This window comes from Cottoperca gobio, chromosome 15, assembly GCF_900634415.1.
Source record: "Cottoperca gobio chromosome 15, fCotGob3.1, whole genome shotgun sequence".
Lineage (NCBI taxonomy): Eukaryota > Metazoa > Chordata > Actinopteri > Perciformes > Bovichtidae > Cottoperca > Cottoperca gobio.
The window spans coordinates 10,256,452-10,277,344 of NC_041369.1; the positions used below are offsets into that span (position 1 = coordinate 10,256,452).

Consider the following 20,893-nt stretch of genomic DNA (forward strand, 5'->3'; position numbering starts at 1 on the left):
TTACATAACAGGAAATGAACTGACCAGCTTGACCTGTCTAATCAAACTCATATTTCAACTGTGTTTATATAAGTCCACTAGGTAGGAAAAAGAAACATTAATTATACTTAAGTTATGGTTTTTATCTACACAGAAAGCAGTGTTTTTGCCCTTGCATATAGTGGCATTAAAATGTATTCTGTTTGAATGTATGCATAGATGACACAGGGGAGTCATATAGAAAATGACACAGAAGCAACTGAATGATCCCAGCAAATCTTGAGCTGTCACATGTTTCATACACTATTTTAAGAACACAAAGCAAGCTGCATTTTGTTCGGGACGCATTGATGTTTGCTAGGGAGGCGCCTGGCATCTCTTGTGGACAAGTTAAGGATTAGTTTATCAACTTGCTGTGACCCAGACATTAATTTCTAATTGTGGTAGTCGTAGTCAGCTGAATGGCTTCTCCATTGATGGTGGAACACATTGTGACAATTTTATAAAAGCCTGCAATAAAGATTAATTTGCTAATTGTTTTCGATGAGATCACAAAATGACATCTTCAAATTGTTTCCTCCCCAAGTAAGCTGGAATTGTTTGAGTTCTAATTGTATTTACTGTTTGGTAATTACATCTATTAAAGTGCATCATATTTTATAAGCTCATCATATGTTTGGTATTTAAACATTAAAGTGTAACTAATAACTACAGCTGTCAAATAACTGGAGTAGAAAGTACAACATTTCCCTATGAAATCGGGAATACGCATGTAAAGTACATTTAATTTGTACTCATGTATAGTACTTAGGTAAATATACTTTGTTAGAGTCCATTAATGGTTGTGCTGCATAGAGGATAATTCAAACATATGTATTTAAAGAAGAGGATAGATCATAGGCAGACAGATGGATTTTGTTAATTGGCATCACAGTATCTTTTTATTTATTTTGATATACGTTTGGAATAAATGAACTAAGCACCGCAGACCCAAGAAAACCTCAAAATGTCTCTCCCCGGCTTGATCTGTATCAATTTGGAAAGGCAGTGCGCATTCTTTTCTCTGTCAACATTATCCTGCCACCAAACCCTATATCCATCAGTAAATGGATAGCATGTGTGTTACAGAAATATTAATGGAAATCCTAAAGGTGATGATGAAAGAAGCTGAAATCTCATGTGTTTTAACATGGTATGTGTGTGTGTCACATGCAGAGGGTTCCTATAGCTGTTGGTGAAAGAGCAGCTTTACTATCGTCCGCTGGGGGATCAACAGCTGACTAAAGAGCGAAGTGGTCGGCAGCCATGCTTAAATGTTCTCCCCTCACGGCTGTTTTTTAGCAAACAACCTCCTGATGACTACGGCCTCTGTCTCCCAACATAAGAGCTGCACATCTTCAGACATGTGTGAGCTTGTTCACACACAACCTCACCCCCTACCCCCACATTACAGACCTCATCCACTTAAGCACATTTCTGATTCAAGGCACTGTACAAGCTTTTTGCACTCTGCACACACACACACTCACACACACTCACACACGCCCCAGATGTAAGTGAAACATTGACAGATCCCATGCAAGCACACGCAAACATGAACACATATACACACATACAGGAGCATAGTTACATCCACATAGGCACACACACACACATCACATGCGGCAGACACACACCACAGAGACTTTCAGTCCCCTCCCCCCAACTGAATAGTCTGTTCTGACAATCCACAGGACAGCCGGAGCATTGACGTCAGAGGCAGGCCCATGAAAATACAGGGTCCCTGGGGGGCTGAGGGAGTTATGCACATCTTCACAGCTTGGCTCGCAACTAGTTCAACAACCAATGAGCATATTACTGCCTCTGTTTACTCTTATTTGTTGAAAAACGCAATTATAAAAAAGAAAAAAGGAGTTCCACATTTACACAAAGCCTGGCATGCACAAATTTGCATGCGACTGCAATGCGGATCGTCTGAAACGTGACGTCAATGGACGTCATTGCACTGTGATCCATTAGGACAAATGTGAGATAGGTGCATAATTTAGGTTAATGGCAACACAAATCACAGCACATCATTGCCTGCCCTCTGTCGTCTTAATAATTGCCATTTTGAATAACTGCTGTCAGACTGTAGTATATTAGACTGAAGCAGAGGAAAGGTTTGTTGCTCGCTCAGACGTCCTCACAGTCCCAGGAGAGAAGATGACATCTTTGTTTACCGCTCAATGTTCTCAACCTCTTTCTGTTTTTTTTCTCCCTCTAAAACATCATTAGGACATCAGAGCCATTAATCTCATTGTTCTCTCTCATTCCCCTGATCCTCACCTTTTTTGAGATTGTCTATGGCACATTATGTAACATGGGTCTTGGGTTTGTTGTATGTAACCACATGCAGTATGTGTTGCTGGGGTCTTATGTGTGTTCTTGTAAAAATAAATAACACACGACTACTAGAATAAAAATAAAATTGCTTGTGTCTAATTTAATCTAGTTCTGAATGGGTAGAGCACCCTATAGATTATTTGAGGCTATTGTTAGTGATACAGTAGAGGGTCACTACGTTGAAGGAGTGTGGGAGAGAGGAGGTGTGTGTTTAGATATCACAAAGTAAGAAGAAACATAGCAGTGGGTAAATATAATTATATTTTTAATACAGTAATACAAGTACTCAAATTAGTTAGTCGCAAAAATACACAGATGTTGTCCATTGAACATACTTTGTTAGAGATTTATTATTTTTATTACAAAGTGAATAACCTTTCCACAAATTAAAGACTTGAATTTCTCCCTGCAGCAGATCTCAGAATAAGAATACACAATTGACACTATAATTTGTGCCGCAATTAACCAATTCAATTATATATACTTTTTAAATCAGCATGGTCATTAGATTGCTGTGACATGAAAAAACATTATATCAAACAATAATAAGCAACACAAATAAATACTAAACATAACAAGTGTTAGTGGTGTGGAGAAAAAGTGCAGCTTGAGTCTCACCACACTTATCAGATCTGTCTTCCCACTATTGTTGTGATGCAAGTGCAATAAAGTTATTCCGCCATTAGCTTGTAGCTTGTTAGCTGAAGCAATTTGTTTCTCGCTGAAAATGGCAAAAGGGAGAATACAAGGAAGCATGTTAATATGTTAGTGTTGGGAAAGGCTTTTCTCCTGAGATTACTCCTCACTCTGTGGTTTGTGTCAATACAGCGCATCAAAGTCTTGGCTTTCATATACAGCCACTCACGTCTGTTGAAATTGATAGGAAAGTCCATCCAAAGGGTGTTGGATTATCAAAATCATGACCATGATGTGTCTTGCCTGGGGGATGTGGAAGGTGCATCAGTCAAGTTACCTGGACAGCCCAAAATGACCCATTAGCTGGTTTGTTCAGTTCCAGATAAGGAGATACATGGTCAAGTCTGCCCTATGAGGACCATGAGTCTGTCTGAGCTCAGCATCTTCTCAGTGGATACAGTAAGTAGGACTGAGCCCACAGTTGCCACATTTACTGCCTCGACTGTAACTTGTAGGACTTCCTTCCACATGTTGAACATGGCAAAATTAAGGGGAAATTATGAGTCCAATGCAATGGAACCATTAAAGACAGGATGATTTTTTTGTCGGCATTGTCACATCAGTGGAAGCACGGCAGGGATTTCATCTTGTGTCCCCAAGGGGCCGAGGTGCAAGTGTCCACTAATAAAACTTGGCTCTTCAGCTGCCTGCATGTCCCTCCAGAAGAGGCGCAGTCAACAGGAAAAGGGCTGATCTGGTGAAGCTAGCCTTTTATGGACTAATTGACAGGAGGATGATGGTAACCTTTGACCGTTCTCATTTGAAACACAGACCTGTTTGTTCTATTATGGTGTAGTTGATATAGGATTCAGCTCTGCTCTGCTTCATCTGCAGGTTTCTCAGACACATCATGGTTGGAGTTTTCTTAGCAGCAGGCCAAGGACACAGGGTCTGCACATCCAGCATCTCCAGTATGTCAAGCCTCTTGCTAAGGTCAGCAGGCAGCATGCACGCTGAGTGGACTGACTAACTGGATAATCCAACCCAATTTGGTGAAGGCTTTATACAGTAAATACCAGAGTCTAACTCGGGCTAGACATTTAATTACTCTTTCTTCCAAAAGTCCGTTTGTTAAACTGATCTTGCTGAAAGGCTGTATTGTAACGTGACATTGAGATATTCTATTTGAAACTAAAAGGATCCTATTTACAACAGGACTTTGTTGGGTAATGATGGTTAATTGAAGTCTGACAATAATCTAATCAAATCATTGTCAGACCCCAAAAACCGAGAATGGTTCAGTCAGTCAAACCAAAGCAACAAGAGAAGTGCACTCAGCAGATCTCTGCCCGGTGTGTCTACCCTCCCAAACAAACAAACGAGAGTTGAATCTCACTAAATTCTCTATCCTGGCTCCCTTACAGTCAAGATGGCAGCAAAGGAAAAAACCCAGGGGTTTATTCATCTTGTATTGAGAGTTTTAGAATTTTGTGTTTTAATGAACGTACTTGTTGTTGAGTTTGTGTTTTTGTTGTTCATGTATATGTATTTAAAGGCCCCTGTAGGGACGGGCATTGCATCATTATATACCTGTCCCTATACAAATACATTTTGGGAAATTGGACAGTTTTTTTTACTTTACCTAAGTTTAGCTAAACTGACGTCTCATGTTTGTTGCTCAACGGAACTGTTCCCTTAACTTGCGGAGTACAATGTTATTATAACTAAGAAAATAAATGGCCAGAGCTACAAAAAGAAAAAGAAGATTTGTATGTAATAAACTATGTTTTTTCTTTTAGCTGTATCAGTGAAGCCGTTCCATGTGACATGGCTGTCTGCACCCTCACAAGACCAACAGTGGGATATTAGGAACAAAGACTGCGGGGCAAAGACAATTACCATTCCACATTGGTTGGAAAGGCAAAAGAAGAGAAACATAAATGTTTTTAAAAATAAACAGGCTACAGTTTTATAGTGTTAAAATGTAAAAGACTTAACATTCAAGTAAGTAAATAAATAAATACATATTTGTAATTAGATTCCCATTATTACACATAATGTAGGATAGATTAACTGTCTAACTGTGGTGTTAAACATTATTTATTTGAGAATAAACTGGTCAGAACTGGAAATCTTAGGTGTGAAAGGTTGGAGAAAAAAAGCGAAAACTCATGAAAGTATACATGTTACTACTGTAACCTAGTAATCACTGTACTGTGTAACACCCTTATATATACAGTGTATGGTAGCACACCTCCAAAAACTATTAATGTTTCATTTGCAGCAAATGTTATTCTGAATGATTAAATATTTAAAGTCTCATATCATTTCCCATTTATCTATATGGAGGTCAAAGGTCAGGGGAAACTGTAGCACCCCCCTGGCAGCTGATAGGTATTGTTGTGCATCACTGCAGCCTGCAGAAGGTCACTCTAGACAGTAAAAAAAAAAAAAAAAAAGCATCCATCCATCGTAGGTTTATAAGGTAACACTCGGAGCAGCAGAGCTTACTCTGACTGCAAAATGAAACGTTTGTAAAGTCAGAGCAGTGCCAGAATTCCTCCGCCTAAATTCAGAGCATCAGACACGCTGTTAGCAGACAATGTGGACGACTGTGCTACAACTGTGAATAAATAGTATCATGCTAAATAGCTTGTACAGTATAAAAATACAGTCCTTTAGAGCTAAACTGTGGGCGATACGGTTTCTTCTTATTAAGGAGAGACTGATACACCATGTCAAATGTGATGTTTTTACCTCGCCAAATGACTACTTACACCTTTGTGATTGGACAATATTGCGTTCCATTATTTCATTTTAAATTATTTTGGTTTATAAGTAAATTTGTCAACAGAAAAACTGTAAATTAATTTTCCTGGCCAAATGCAAAAAGGCTCTCCCTACGAAATATATATAGTTTGTTTATTTAAAGGTTGTTCACACTGGCCAGCCAGACAAAATGTAATGACGTAATCCATGATGAACATACTGTAATTCATTGCACATTTGAACAGTTTTAATGCAGCAGTTAGCTGAAACGTTGTCTGCTCGTGTGCCACATGCTGACAAATTGAATGTGACCGTATCACAGCTCTAATGCTTTCAGTAGCTTACCGTTAATTCAGACCTCGCACTGCACAATTGAATTAAAAAGAAAAGAGGGTTAACTTGGGTAATATGGCGAGAAATAAATGTTGATAAGGTTTATATCGATGCATTAGAGAAAACAGAGAAAGTGCACAACGGACAGGTGGTGCAGATATGTGGTGTGGAGCGCTGCAGTAAGGGAACTGCAAAAAGAACATGAATCAAAAAAAAAAAAGAGAAGAAAAAAACATTTAAATGGGTGAAAAAAAACGTGATGAAAGAAGTGTGCAGGGGGAGGGAGGGGGTGGTGCGTGTATCTGCGTCAGAGCTGGAGCCAATGAAGTCAGAGATGGGGCAGGCTCGAGCAGGAGATGCTGTTACTGCCACTCACAGCACCCGCCTGGGCCTCATGTCCTCTACGTCACAGAGCTGGCACAAATTATGCCTGCCTGAACATTTGTCGCACACACATGCACACACACACGGTTCGATGTAATTTATGTGCATTAAACACATATACTGCAACGTTCAATGACATTTAAATCACCGCACAAGCAGACATACATTTTATTCCCTTCGAAGCACAACCGAAAAATATACAGTGCTGAAAAAGGTGCAAGCTTTTTACATTTCCTCATCAAGCAACATACACTATTCTGTGCATCTTACATAACGTTCAGCTGTTCAGCATCAAGCTAATGTTTATGTATTTAAGTAAATGCATATAGCCTGGAAGCTGATGCAACTGCCGATATTTCCAGAGGAACCAAATGGCTTTCTTGCGTCAGTATCAAAGGAGGCATTGCTAATAAAGCAACCGGCGCAGAATTACATTATACGTTCTATTTATGCCGGAGAATCTCAATTGTTTTTCAGTCAAAGAGTCCTTACTAGAGAATATACCAGGGACCCCCTAATGTATGTCCCCTGGAATAATTTGACGTAACCTAATCTTTACACTTTTTTAGTCCTAGTTATGTGAAAGAACAACACAAGGAAATGTATAAGAAAGATATTAGACATGTATTTAAAATATTTATGCTCAACACATAATATACATAAAACAATGCAACTGACATCAATTCAATTAGCTGCTAGACAGTGTTATACTGTACCTAAATGAAATATCAAACGCAAATCAAGAGAAAAGGGCTAATTTGAAGTGAAGGGTTCACTTCCAGAATTGATATCTTCGTTATATTTATTTTCCTAAATCATGTTTCTTTTGTGCTATCTAGGGAATGCCAATCAACATAGTGTTGTTTTGATAAATTGTCTCAATTTGTTTTGCATTTCAGAACACACACACACACAGACACACACACACACACACACACACACACACACACACACACACACACACACACACACACACACACACACACACACACACTTAAATAGGCTTAAAAAAAAACTTGAATTCTGATTATTTCAATATTAATAATAAAATGAAAGCATTAAATAGTATTTCTGAGGATTGGCTCTGAGGTGTACTTAGCATTAACTGATTTATTAGAGATTTTTCTTTGTTCTTTTGGTAAAAAATAAACAAGTGCAGTCTTGATCAAATACAAAATATTTTTCTTTCACAAATTCAGAAATAAATTCACAAGAAGCATATATTTTAAATGTTTTGTCTCTGACACACAGACTGATATTCATTCACACACACAGATACACCCACACACACACACACGCACATGCACACACACACACACACATTCATCTCTTACACATGCAGATCCTGGTTATTTAGATTAGCAGGCATTGTTTTCTGTTGGCACCACTTCTGACCTAGATTATCACATCAGTAATTCTAGAGGATGACTATGATGATGAACATGTGGTCAGAGGTCAGTGGAGGGGAAACAAAAAAACAAAAAAAACAAAACCGTGCTCATTCGCTTTGCTGACATCCCTCGGCCATGTGAAATGCTTCACTGTGCAATCTTGTAAAACTGCATGCAGAACAGGAGGTCAGATGTGTCTCCTCAAATGTTCGCATGAGAGTGGGGGGGCATGTGTGATCTTGTGTTGCGCACACATGCATAAAAAACATAGAGGCAGCTGCAAACACTGTTCTATACTTAAATTAGAATTGAAAAACATTCCTTCTATTGTTTCATCTTATTTTCTTCATCAGGGAAATGTTGCTTTTCACCACAGGTTTGCTGGTGAGATCATTTTTTATCAATATGTCCATTAAAACATGATTCCGATGTAGGTTTTTTCCCCTGCATCTGACACTGTTGGAACAAATGAGAGCAGCAGCAGCTGCAGCTCTGCTGGCAGAAGTCACATCCTATAGGTGATGACGCAAGCAGGAGACATAAGCCATGACCTCATCAGCTCCCCATCAAACCAGCGGGGGAGTGTGACGAAATACATTTACTCAAGTACACATTTTCAGGTACTTTACTTGGGTGTTAAACATATTATACTGCTTTATTTATAAATACTGTGCTTTTAACTCCACTACATTTATTTGACAGCTATATACTGAAATATAATCAATTTGTACATTATAATATAGATGTAGTACATAAAGTTACCCCACCTTCAACCTTATAACCCAGCTGCAACATTAGTGACACTTACATATTAATGCATCATTAATTATAATTCAGTAATACATTACTTTACATTCAATGACATTTCATTTAGCTGATGCTTTTGTCCAAACCAACTTACTATAAGTGCACACATAATATATATAATATATATTGCTTCTGAAAAGATTAATTCTACATAATGAATAATTTTGCTTTTTGTATTTTAAGTATATCTCAATCCTAATACTATGTACCTTTTTAAAAATAATAATATTTAAAAGTGTGATATTACTACTTTTACTTTAGTAAAACATCTGGATATTGTTTCCACCGCTGCATCAAACCATCACTCTGCTCTCTTCCTCACACACACACAAACACAATGTTGAGTTCTACCTGCTTTACAAAAGGCAAACACTCTTCCTCAGTGCTGTGCGATGCTACCACTCTTGTGCTCATGCTTGTTGAACACTGATCTCTGAGCTGAGAAGCCAACAACGTCCTGGTCAAACGTAAGCCTTTTAACCGCCAAACACTCAGTCGGATCATTACTTACAGCTGAGTGATGTATTTCTTGTGACGCTGTACGGTGTGTGTGTACAGTGAGGCGCTGCTGACCGAATGTTTGACTCTGTGCCTTGTGCAAGCATTACACACAGACACACCAAGAGGAAGTTATCGTTAACATAACAATATATAAATAAATAAAGATCACATTTGATGCTTGTGTTTTCTAACCTCAACCTTGATTTTACCCCCAAACCTGCCAGAAGTACAAAGCAAAATAAATATTTATCTGTTATCTCAACATTATTTCAATTTAAATAATTGCATTGTTCAAAATGTGCAAATGTTTTGTAAAAATTATAAAAGATCAAATGTTCAAACTGTGCTTCTTCTGTTCCCTTCAGTGTTAACAGAAGCTACATGGGGGGGGGGGGGGGGGGAACCCAGTGACTGATGCAAGAGTAAAACAGAGTCAATGAAATGTAGCTGACTTTACCCTTAATTTGTACCAGTTTATATAAATCAATATTGTGCCTCAGGAAAAAAATGCTTTTAAAAAAGAGAAAGAAAGAGAGCTCCCTATTGAGCTCTAAGACATTGGGGAGTGGCTGGGGGGGACGAGCGGTAGCTGGCTGCCTGCAGCCCTCATCAGAAGCCAAACAAAGTCAGTATGAATCATAGGTGAGAAATATGGGTGCTGACGTACAGGCCTGTCAATCTCTCTGCACAGCAGACATCAGAACAGGCCAAGACGGCCGAGCAGCCAGACGTCAGGTCTGACTGTTTACTGATAACACATGGACACAATCCATTCATGAACTAAACACACTTACGCATGTACACACACACACACACACACACACACACACACACACACACACACACACACACACACACACACACACACACACACACACACTCTCAAGCCTCGTATAGCCCTTACTCACACTTCAATTTGAAACTATATTTGAAACCAATTATTCTATCCAAACTTGCAACGAGAAGACATAACATTATTCAGCACTGTACATTGAAGCTGTAAAAATGTAAAAACAATAATGTCAGTGTAATGTAGCGACAAGGATTTCATTTAAACAATAGAATTGAATAGTTTTTCCTTCTGCTAGTTAACATTGAAATCAGTTTATTTTATTTTATTATTAAATCTATAATTGTATGTGAAACCTTTCAGCAGTTATTACAAAGTCTGCAAATGATCATAATAATTCAAAGGAAAATAAAAACATTAACCTAGAGTTACGGGTTGCCTGCTCCATTTCTTTGACGCCCGCTCCCTGCTTTATACTTTAGCCCCACCTAGTGTCTGTCCGTCTGTCTGTCTGAAGACAGTGACGTCAAACTCTATTGTCAAATTACATGGAGGGCAAAGGTCAACATTTAGTATACATGTAAACATTTAACCAATATGACTAAATGACGACATTTTGAATATATCCTTATACAAATCTGTTGTGAAATGCAATACAAGTTAAGACCACTAAGTGGTATTCTTGTACAAGTTGAGCTTGTTCCAAACTGTCTGCAGCTCCGACCCTCATAGTTGTCTCTGGAGAAGAACATGGATGAGAATATTCATGAGGATACGCAAGTGTTTGAATGTGTGTGAAGTTGCATGTGGTTTATACACTAAGTGCTCTGTGGCGTCACGAGAGCGAGCAACCCTGCTGCACTGCCACAGCATCGTGGGCACAAAGCCAAGCTAAAGAGATACACGTGGTGCATCGCTGGAAAGCCATGACGGTGTATGACGCCGAGCTGCTCCCTCCGTTTAATTTGTGAGGATAAACCAATCCACAAGATCTGGAACTATTCTCTCAACAGTCTCAATTGAAAATGAAAGAGAAACTCTATCTGGCCTTGACCATGCTGATCTTCTGTCTCATAGGAACAGGGCTGTTTTTGTTCCTGTGAGCGGAGGCCATTTTGTAATGTTCTTCTTGATGTATTGTCAATGAGGTGGGAACACCATCATTGTTACAGTGGAGAAGATATATGGCATTTATATATGACTATTTACTCTGATGGTTCTGATGCAGAAAAAACAAAGACGACACAGTCAAATTGTCATCCTGCCACCTTTCATATCAACTCCCTTTTTTCAAGCTCTGCTGGTTTCATTTAACAGGTAATAAAGCGCTGTGTTAAGTGTCTTAATGACAGTATTTTATAGCTATACTTGAGCTTACCTGGACTTTTTGTTTCTTTTATTTGAAACTTGTATTATATCTATTACGTACTATACAATTCTATAGTATAAATAATGTGCATATTTATAACACATCCAATTATATAAAATACCTCAAAGCTACACAAATCAATATTAAATATAATATAATAATAATAATATAATAATATAAAACACAAACACGACTCCAAATGAATGCTAATATTGCTTAGTAACTGCTGGATGTGTAAATAGGAAACTGTTTGCTCACATGTTCGGCATCAAAAAACTTTATACAGTGACATGCCAATGCCAATGTTGTGTTTACTGGTTGCTCCACTGCTTCCTGTAATGCTGCATTGAATTGGCTGGGCAGTTATACAAATATATACATAACCTCTTATTGTTTTATTATTTGTAGGATGGCTTTATTATTATTTTTTGATACTACTGGAAATCTCCATATTTCTTCACATTCTTTATCACCTTGTCTCACATTTCCACTCACAACTATTCCAATTAGCAATAGATTCAAACATCAAGGTTCATGCCTAGCTCTGCACTGATATCTTTACTGTAATGGAAGAGAGCTTTGCACAGCTGAAGGCCTGTTGACCAGCTGTGGTGGTTGTTGGTAGGCGGAGGGCTGGAGGGGGCACCCAGGAGCGGCCCTGTAATCAACAGCTCCAGGCTGCTCACCAAGAGGCAAGACAAAAAACCGCTTTGTGGTTCTGATATGAATCTCAATGCCCCTGTTTCTACACCTCCCCTCCTGGCCTCAGTGGGGATATCTGAGTGAACAAAAACGATCTCCATGAGGAAATACGAGACCTCAGAGGCGACAGTGAATGAAGCAGCGACAGTAGCAGCTAGTTTTCACAATTCTGTTCTTGATGCACAAATATATCATGTCTTTATTGTAATTTTCTGCTTTTTTGTAATAGCAGCTTTAGTTTGGACCAACAATTTTATCACAAAACTGTTTATTTCATTTGTTTTGTTGAATGCTAAAAATGATGCATCACTGACTGATTGTCTTGATATATTTCCTGGTTTTCTCTGATCTTTTCATAGTGTCTGTAAAGCCTTAGTGTTCTTTTGCTATGACGTGTGCTGTACGATATAGTGCTGCCACCCTGCATGGAAGCATGCAGAATCTTGAGTGGGAGGGGTTCAGTGGGTGTGTACCCCCTAAGTAGTCACAGATGCCAGGCACAGTTGGGGAAGGAAGCGCCCGGCTCTCCTTCCGTGTTAGCCAAGGGAAACTCTCATTTGGGCACGGACCCAAATATATACAGAGCCAAAGACTGTGAGGCAAACAGGTCACGTCTTCAGTGCAAACAAACAAGTGTGCTGGCCTGAGGAAGCCATAATGTTTACCGTAAATCCTGCACTGCATCTGTGAGTTTATATAGAGGTCTTCAAGGGTCAATGAAGTTACCACAAATGTACCTCCAGTGATATGTAACCATGCGGATTAATTAATTCTTCAGGATTCTTTTTTTAGAGCTCACCGCAAACAGTTTTTATTGGACCCACTTACCTTCTTAAATTTTACTTTTGCACTTTTAAGTTACCTAAAGGTCACCATAGTGCTCAGACACGCTTGTAAAACTGCGGTGACTATTTTCCAAATGTAAACATGACAAATGCAGCTTTAAACTTGTATAATGTGATCATAAGAAAACCCCTCTCATATCTAGTCTTCATTGCAAGCCATTTCCATTGCTACAGCACTATTCATGCAAGCAGGCACGACTCTCTGCTTGAAGGTGATGCTGTTCTTGGCCTTGAACTTACAACTCATGTCATGTGTTTGCCAGAATAACAGCCGATCGAGGTATTTCAAAAGCGCCCTCTTGAAAAAAAGGAATGCTTCAATTTCCAACTAAAGGATGAGCTGAACCAAGTGTTTTCAACGACACAGGTCACAGATCTCAGGCACGTTGAGGAAAGTAAAGCATAACATTCATCAGAACAGGACAGATTTGTATTACTGGCTTTTGTTTACCACCTCATGATCACGCAACAATTTGTCCACCTTAACATTTTATACTAAGCCACTGTGATCATCGCCATGACTGGATTAAGACTTCCGCTTCCGGGTGTTTAATCTCATAGGGATCTGACCTGTAACAACACAGTTAGTGTGTGTAGTGGCCTCGTTTAGAGTCTGTTGTTAAGTGTACCTGATGCAGAGAGCAGTAAGTAAGTAGCACTGACAATAACCCTCTTCTACTCATTGCAGGACCCAAATCAATCAATAAGAGCCAACCAATGGCGGGGCCAGAGGGACTCCCTCTGGTGAACCCCCTACCAGAGTCAGTAGGTATTTTGATGTTATTACCATCGAAGGATTACTGAACAGGCCCAATGCCCCTGCCGCTGTAAGAAAAAGACCATTTGTACATCAATTATTCACCCCGTGTTACCTTGAATTCTTGAAGAATACTTTGTTTTTCTCGCATGCCTCCACGGTGAACGAAGAGTCAAAAAATTGAGAAAAGTAAAACTATGTGCTAATGTCTAACGCATCTGTTTGGGAAGTAGCGAGCATACGGCTGGATAAAATAGACTTGGATTATACTGCACGAGTTGTGTGAGAGTTTGTAAACGGGTCTTTTAATAAAGTTTCGCTGTTGTTAAACACACACACCCTTTCACTTTAATTCATCACAACTTTTCTCCGTTTTTGGATTCCTCGTTCACCGTAGAGGCATGCGAGAAAACATTTATTCAAGAATTCAAGGTTAGACGAGGTGAGTAATTGATATACAAATGGTCATTTTGTGGGTGAAGTATTGCTTTAACATGACAGCGCACATTGACTCATAATCCATCCATGACTGTAGACTATTGGAGTTACAAGTAGCAGTTATGTATTGATATTGTGTCATATTAGAATATTTAACATTGTTTATTTGGCATTTATTTCCAATGAATAAACAATACAACCGTTATAAATGTAGATTAATATTGCCAATCATGGCTTTTCTTTTAGGCCATTTGATGCCAGCCCTACTACCAACCAAGCTGAGTTCACCAAGTCTCAGCAACTCTGATGCCACACTTCCTATACTTCCTTCCGTAGCTGTAAATGAAAGTCTGTTCTGCAACCAAACCTGGTGTCACACAGATGTGACTCCACTGAGGATTCATGAGAGATTATCAAAAGTAATCTTCAACAAGATTGTTTTCAAGGGATTAAAATACTTAGTTTAGTGGAGACTGAGAGGTGATTGCATGGCAACATGTCACTGCACAGGTGCAATACTCTATTTATGTATTTAGTTATTACATCAGCTATAGTGGCTGTGCATTCTGAAGGTATGACCCAGTCATGGTGCCTCTGACTTTGCAATAATACACATGTGGTTCCTATGCACTGTAGAAATATCAATTCATCCAACAGTCCCTGGAGATTATCACATGCCTGCACTTTGGCAACAATTCAACTTTCACAGTTTATTTTGTGATCATGACTCCTACCTTGGTCGCTGCATCCTGCAGGCGGAGGTTCCTCAAAGTCCTGGTCGTCAGGACTTTTCCGTTTCTTCGACATTTGCTGCTCCCTGTTCGAGTGATGGATTTATCCACCGCTGAATCGATATCTGCTGATAACGTGAGACACCTTCAACCGGCAGGATATACAACCCATACAACAGTCTGGAGGAGGCGAGAAGAGAAATGCGAATGAATCTCAGTCCCATTCATTCAGATCCCTTCTCTGTATGTCCTCTTTCCAGCCTGCTGTGAGCGCAAAGTTACCATGTGGTGGCCAGCCGAGCACCTGGACACGCAGCGAGGCATGGAGCCGGTCAGCTCCTGTAGATTCCCGACGTAATCGGACAAGATGTGTCTCCACGGGTCTTATTTCTCTTGACAAATGATAAATATTTGCAGATGAAGCGATCTTGTCGATCACGTGCGTCGCAGATTACGGTTGAAGCCCGCTCGGATGGAAGTTACGCACTGGAGGCAACTTGTTGATCCGCGTTTTAAGGTGGTGGTTGTCTTTCTTTCTGTTCTTTTCTCTTCAATTTAGATTTTCAACGTTGTATGAGGTGCTTTTCTTTCAATGGTGCTCAGCGACGTCAGACTACAAGTCTAATCAGCCATGGATGACGCACAGCCGACACAACGGGAACTCTTATGTATCTTGAAGAGTATAGGCCAATGTAAACGGAGATGATCTGGACGTGGTCTGCTCGCTAAAGTACGCCAAAACGCCTAGCAACATTTGAGCTGCGCACTAAGTTGCGGGTAGAAAATTATCTCCGGCAACATCTGTGACGGAGGAGAGGATTCCTCCCCAGCGTAGCATTGAAAACACTGTACTACAGAAGTGGCGCGGGGGGAGCGCGCTGTACGATGCCTTCTCTTCTACAACACCATCAGTCCAGCGACGAGTGGAAAGCACTCTATTTGTATGTGACGCTTCTTGCGCAAAACCTCCTAATCCATGTGCCAGAGTAACATACATCGAATAAACGAGCATTGTGTTATTGGACGAACGGTTTTGCTTTCACATCAGTGTGAGGGAGCCACAGAGCAATTTGAGAATAAACTGTGAATAAATGCAGCAGGAGAGTCTTGGTGTTGCGCGTACAGGCTACTATAGATGAGGCAATGACGCCATCGGTCTGGCTTTCTGCAAATTGCTTGATGGTAGTTTTTCACTCCGGTGGACTCAGATCTCAATGCCAGAGAGAAAAGAAACCAGCGCTCCTCTCTTTCACTAACGCAACAAAGGACTGTGGGTGCATTCAATAGATCTCCACTTGGATAAAACTGCACAAACCTTCTCCGATTATCACTGACTTCTACTTTCACTCATTCATTTTGCTTTTAAGAGATGGGTGACACCAGTTGAGCAACAGCCCCCCCTCCCCCGTTCTCCTCCTCCTCTCTTCATTCTCTCATATGCTGATTTATTTATGAACGCTCCCGGGTCAGGGGATCATATTCCATTTACTACATCTGGTTTAGATTTCCAGTGCAGCACCTACACTGTTTCTCCAAAATGTGTCACTTGGATGTCATGGCAAATAGTTCTGAAATTAAAAAGCTGCGGGGTTTCTTTTTGTGCGTGTATTTGCGCACATTCGCTGCGGGTTTATTGTAAGAGGTACAGCTGCATTCATGCCAATGACGCTGGAATTTCGTGGTATTTTCTGAAGGCGAACACGCATCTCTCTCTCTCTCTCTCTGTCTCTCTCTCTCTCTCTCTCTCTCTGTCTCTCTCTGTCTCTCTCTCTCTCTCTCTCTCTCTCTCTCTCTCTCTCTCTCTCTCTCTCTCTCTCTGGCTCTCCCCCTCCCATCCCTCATTCACTGCAGCTACTGACGTCAGGACATGCTTGCGTCAATGCTCCCTGCTTTGACAGAGCTTTTTTTTCTCACTGGGATCATAATGGGATTATTAGGTTTAGAGAAATACCCTGCCTTCATGGCTTTTTAGATTTATTTATTTTCCATAGATGTCCCATTATCTTTTCTTGCTTTACACATTATTTATTAGAATCATTTCAAAAAGGATATAGGACATATAATTGGCTCTTACAGCAAATCAAAAGGTCTGTATGATTGAATTTCATTCCACAATATGATGATGATGCTTTTTACTTCAATTATTTACTACATTTGCAATAGTTTCTTACAGCAATTGACATACACCTTTAAATGACCTACATATATTAATACAAAAAACAAGACAAATAGTGTTTATGGACATGAATCTGCACAAAACAAAAACTGCATAAAGAAAATAGACCCTCCCTTTTTGGTATTATCTTGTCTGTGTTGATTGATTTGACAATGATATGTAATAATACTTTATATACTGTATATAATAACTATGCCACACATGCAATAGTATACGCACACGTAACAGTACAGACAGAGACCACTTCATCCAGTGGGTTGACAGTGAGATGCAGTTGTGTGTTCGATTTAATGGCTTGGATGTTTGTTCCTTCCTGTCAGTTTGTGGTTGCTGCTTGTAGAAGAGGGGGATGTCGTAATGTCCTTATACACTGACCTTGATCTCCAGGGCTGAATGGGCTTGTGTACGTTGACTGTCCTCGCTTCACTTCAGCCATAATACCTTTTTCTTTACACTTTCTCAGCTCAACTTCTCTTCGTTGTGCCACTCCATTCAAACCCCATATACCACGGGTGCAAAGAAAATACTCAACACTCGTCTACTTACACTAAATCAATCTTGACTTCAAAACAGGTTAGGAGTGATTTTGGAGTGAACTGTCCCTTTATTTGCAAATGCAAACCAAACAAATAAAATGTGACACAATGTAGAAATTTCACGATACAATCTCCTGTCACACAAATGGAAGTGAATGAAAGCGTTCATATACACTGGCAGATTTATTCCCCCTAACATTTTAAAGGACAATGGTTGTTCTGTGCTTTGTGACGAGTTGGGAATTAAAACAGGACTTGAATTGTTGCCTTGAGCTTTTTTTTTCCATCTACTGAAAAGTTAATAGCAAGACATCAGGAAGTTCTGATTAAATACATACACTAATTTAAAATATAATAATTTAAAGCTTCATTCCTGCAGCTCACATCAGCTGAAGTATGGTGCAGACAAGCGCTTCACAGCAGTAGATCCTGTTTGCTGACTTCGGCTTTTAATTCAATGTGTGAATCCAAACTAGCAAACATTTTAGCAAAACACTGACATTTGATTATTTGGGTTATCCAAAGAAGAGAGTTCCTGTCCTTCCCCTCTGTCTGCCTATAATGCATGTGTAATTATTTTGTGCATTTTATTCCCTTTACTATAAATATCTCTATGGTACATAAGAACAATGCGTGTTAAACAGAAACCTGGCTACCAAGCTGTGTCCAGTCCCCATTTAAGTCTGCAGGTGTAGGCTATCCCTAACCTTAACCCTCAGATCGCCAGTGAAGGAGGCAGGAACTGTAGAATAAACTCTGTGCAAGAAATTCCCAATCAGGTCGGATTCTTTTCTGGGCTAGCTCCGTATAACTTTTCAGGTTGAATTGATGGAAACTTCTCATTTAATATTGCAGATGTGAAGGCCCAGATTCAAAGTGGTGGGGTGTGTTTGTCCATATGATGCACTCAATGAGGCAAACCAATTAAATGTGATCTGTAGTCATCTTGCTCACAACAGCTTTACAAAACCTACAGTCCACCGTCACATTCAAAGATACGGTCGCAGGTTGGAGAACATTTTGATTGAGAATATGTTGTTAGTTGCAAATATTTTTAAATGAGTATTTAGTACATGATGTAAATATATGAATTATATATTTATATATTATATATATTTAATATGTGTCAAAGGTTTCAGTTCAACAACATTGGTCAAACACGGAACATCACACTTTAGTTACGTCCGTTAGGTCATTATCATCTCATGCCGGTTCTACAAGACTGATTGCATTTTTCTCACCTAATTAACAAAATGCATGTCTGGGCTTGCACTTTGAGAGGATTGTGCTAAAAAGCTAAAAAAAAGAGTGCGTTGTGTAATTTTATTAAATATTACATTGTTTTGTAAATGGCTTTAACTGATTATTTTTGCATGTGGACATTTAATACATTTTATTAACTTTATTTGAAATTCTATTTGAAATCACAAAGTTTCAAAGGTGTACATACGTCTGGAATGGATGATTGAATTACAAGGACACAAAAGCTTTTAGCAGTATTTCTTATGATATAAATAGTAGAGCCATACAGGTGTTCATTTGTAAAAAATAAATTAAAACATTTGAATTCAGTGCGATTCAGCTTTAATGAACCACTGGACCGAGCAGATACTAAATAGAGAGTGTCCTTTTGTCAAAAGCGTGGAAAAACATGTTTTTATTCAACTTTGAAGTTTATAAAGGTCTTCAGAGTGTGACAAAAGTTTGTCCCTTCACACAGGAGATGATCATGTGCTACCAATATCCTTTAGGAGTTGACCGCCCTCATGTCAGGGACATGTGAATAGAGGGTGAGAGAGCAAAAGTCAAGTGTTGATCTTTGAGGTTTCTCCCCCCCGACATCCACACACTGTCTACAGTCCCAGCAGTCAACCCCCCTCCTATAGACGTACATGGATGTAATTCCTCACCCAAGTGTGAAAATGACTCCTCTTCTACTACCTAACCCTCAAAAATAGAGCCGGAGAATTTGAGTTTTGAAGCTAATGTCACACATTTTTAACACTATACAAAAACAATTATGTCGAAATGACAAATACAACCCTAAACAATCCTTTAAAATGTTTACTTGTCATTTTCAAGTATGAATGAACATTATGTTGGTTGTTTTTAGACAATCAAGTTTATTTTAGTTTGAGGTGCATTTTCTAATTATGTTGTATTTGTTTTGTTCTTTTTCAGCAGCTGCTGTAGTGCTGAGTCACCAGGTTATTTCATCACAAACAGCAGATTGAATGTTTATTACAGAGAGAAACAAAACCAACAAACACGCATAGGAAGGCAGGAATTGATATTTTTTGGGATGAGTTTTGGAGAATCTTTAAGATATTTTTTTTTGGGGGGGACAGGTTCATTATTTAACAAAACAGGTGCTTTGGACTTAACACCCAGTGACTTCTGTAGAAAAGATGGAAATCTATGTCAGGAAACGCTAATGAGATTGGAATTAGACCACTGACCCAATTCTACCTCCCAAGGAACCACAGGACACTCAAATGTCCCTCATGTTGATGGGGACCTCCATTAATCTAAAGCAACCCTGGAGGTCCCTCGACCTGACTCGGCGAACCACCGGTGTAGATTATAACTTTAAAAAAGCCCACTGGAGGATAGTCCATAGCCAGATACTGTATATAAGGATGTAATAAATGGGCCAGAAATCTGGATGCGTCCCATTTCTCAGCGAATTAAATAACGTGGTGTGGCATCACAATGAAAACGAAAAGGACACTGTGTCCAAGGTGGATGAATTTGGACAACTTAAACAACAACATAAAGAGCAGTGGAGTGTGCAATGATGTTTTGTTTTTAATGTTATAGAAAGTTTTGTATCATCTGCATAGCAGAATATTAACATTAGATCCCCTTTTGCATTTCATTTTTACCTGGAACACAATATCTCAAACAGCGTCATTGTGATACATAAAGCGTCATTTATCTATTTACATGGTAAATCTCAATTACTCTCTAATTTACACTATAAACATTGTTTAACATCATTCAACATTTGTCAACTGTACATTGTTTTTTTGGTTACTGCTGTAAATATCAGTTATGCTTAACATAAGCAGGTTAAAATGTATTTTGGTTCACAAATATTAAAGTATATATTTTTTCTGCTATGCTGAAGAAAAGTTTAAAAAAAAGTAAGCATACTAATTCTGTGTTTTCTGAGTTAAAAACAAATAGAAACTCTCTGTGATTTATTGAGAACAAAGCACATTTTTAAAGGTTTACTTCAAGAACTCAAAGTCTCTGTAGCTTCTTGTGAATACCAATTAAGAAGTGGAAAATTATTTCTTAATTAATTCAGGATTAATGCCCTGAAAGTGCCCCAAAACTGAAAATAGTCTTTTACCTGTGA

The 20,893-nt window shown here is 39.1% G+C and overlaps 1 protein-coding gene across 3 annotated transcripts in view; it reads right to left on the minus strand.

Annotated features, from left to right (window-relative positions):
• pde10a (phosphodiesterase 10A) overlaps positions 1-15,630 on the minus strand; it is a 52,894-nt gene extending 37,264 nt beyond the window's left edge. The window contains exons 1-2 of one of the 3 annotated variants that reach the window (XM_029450352.1): positions 15,100-15,630; positions 14,821-14,997 (exon numbers count right to left, since the gene is read on the minus strand). In XM_029450352.1, the coding sequence (XP_029306212.1) occupies positions 14,821-14,893 (73 nt within the window). In that variant the 5' untranslated portion in view covers positions 14,894-14,997; positions 15,100-15,630. Of the gene's footprint in view, positions 1-14,820 lie in introns of all 3 variants that reach the window. The other 2 variants (XM_029450353.1, XM_029450354.1) reach the window with 2 other exon arrangements.
• Positions 15,631-20,893: the final 5,263 nt, after the last annotated feature.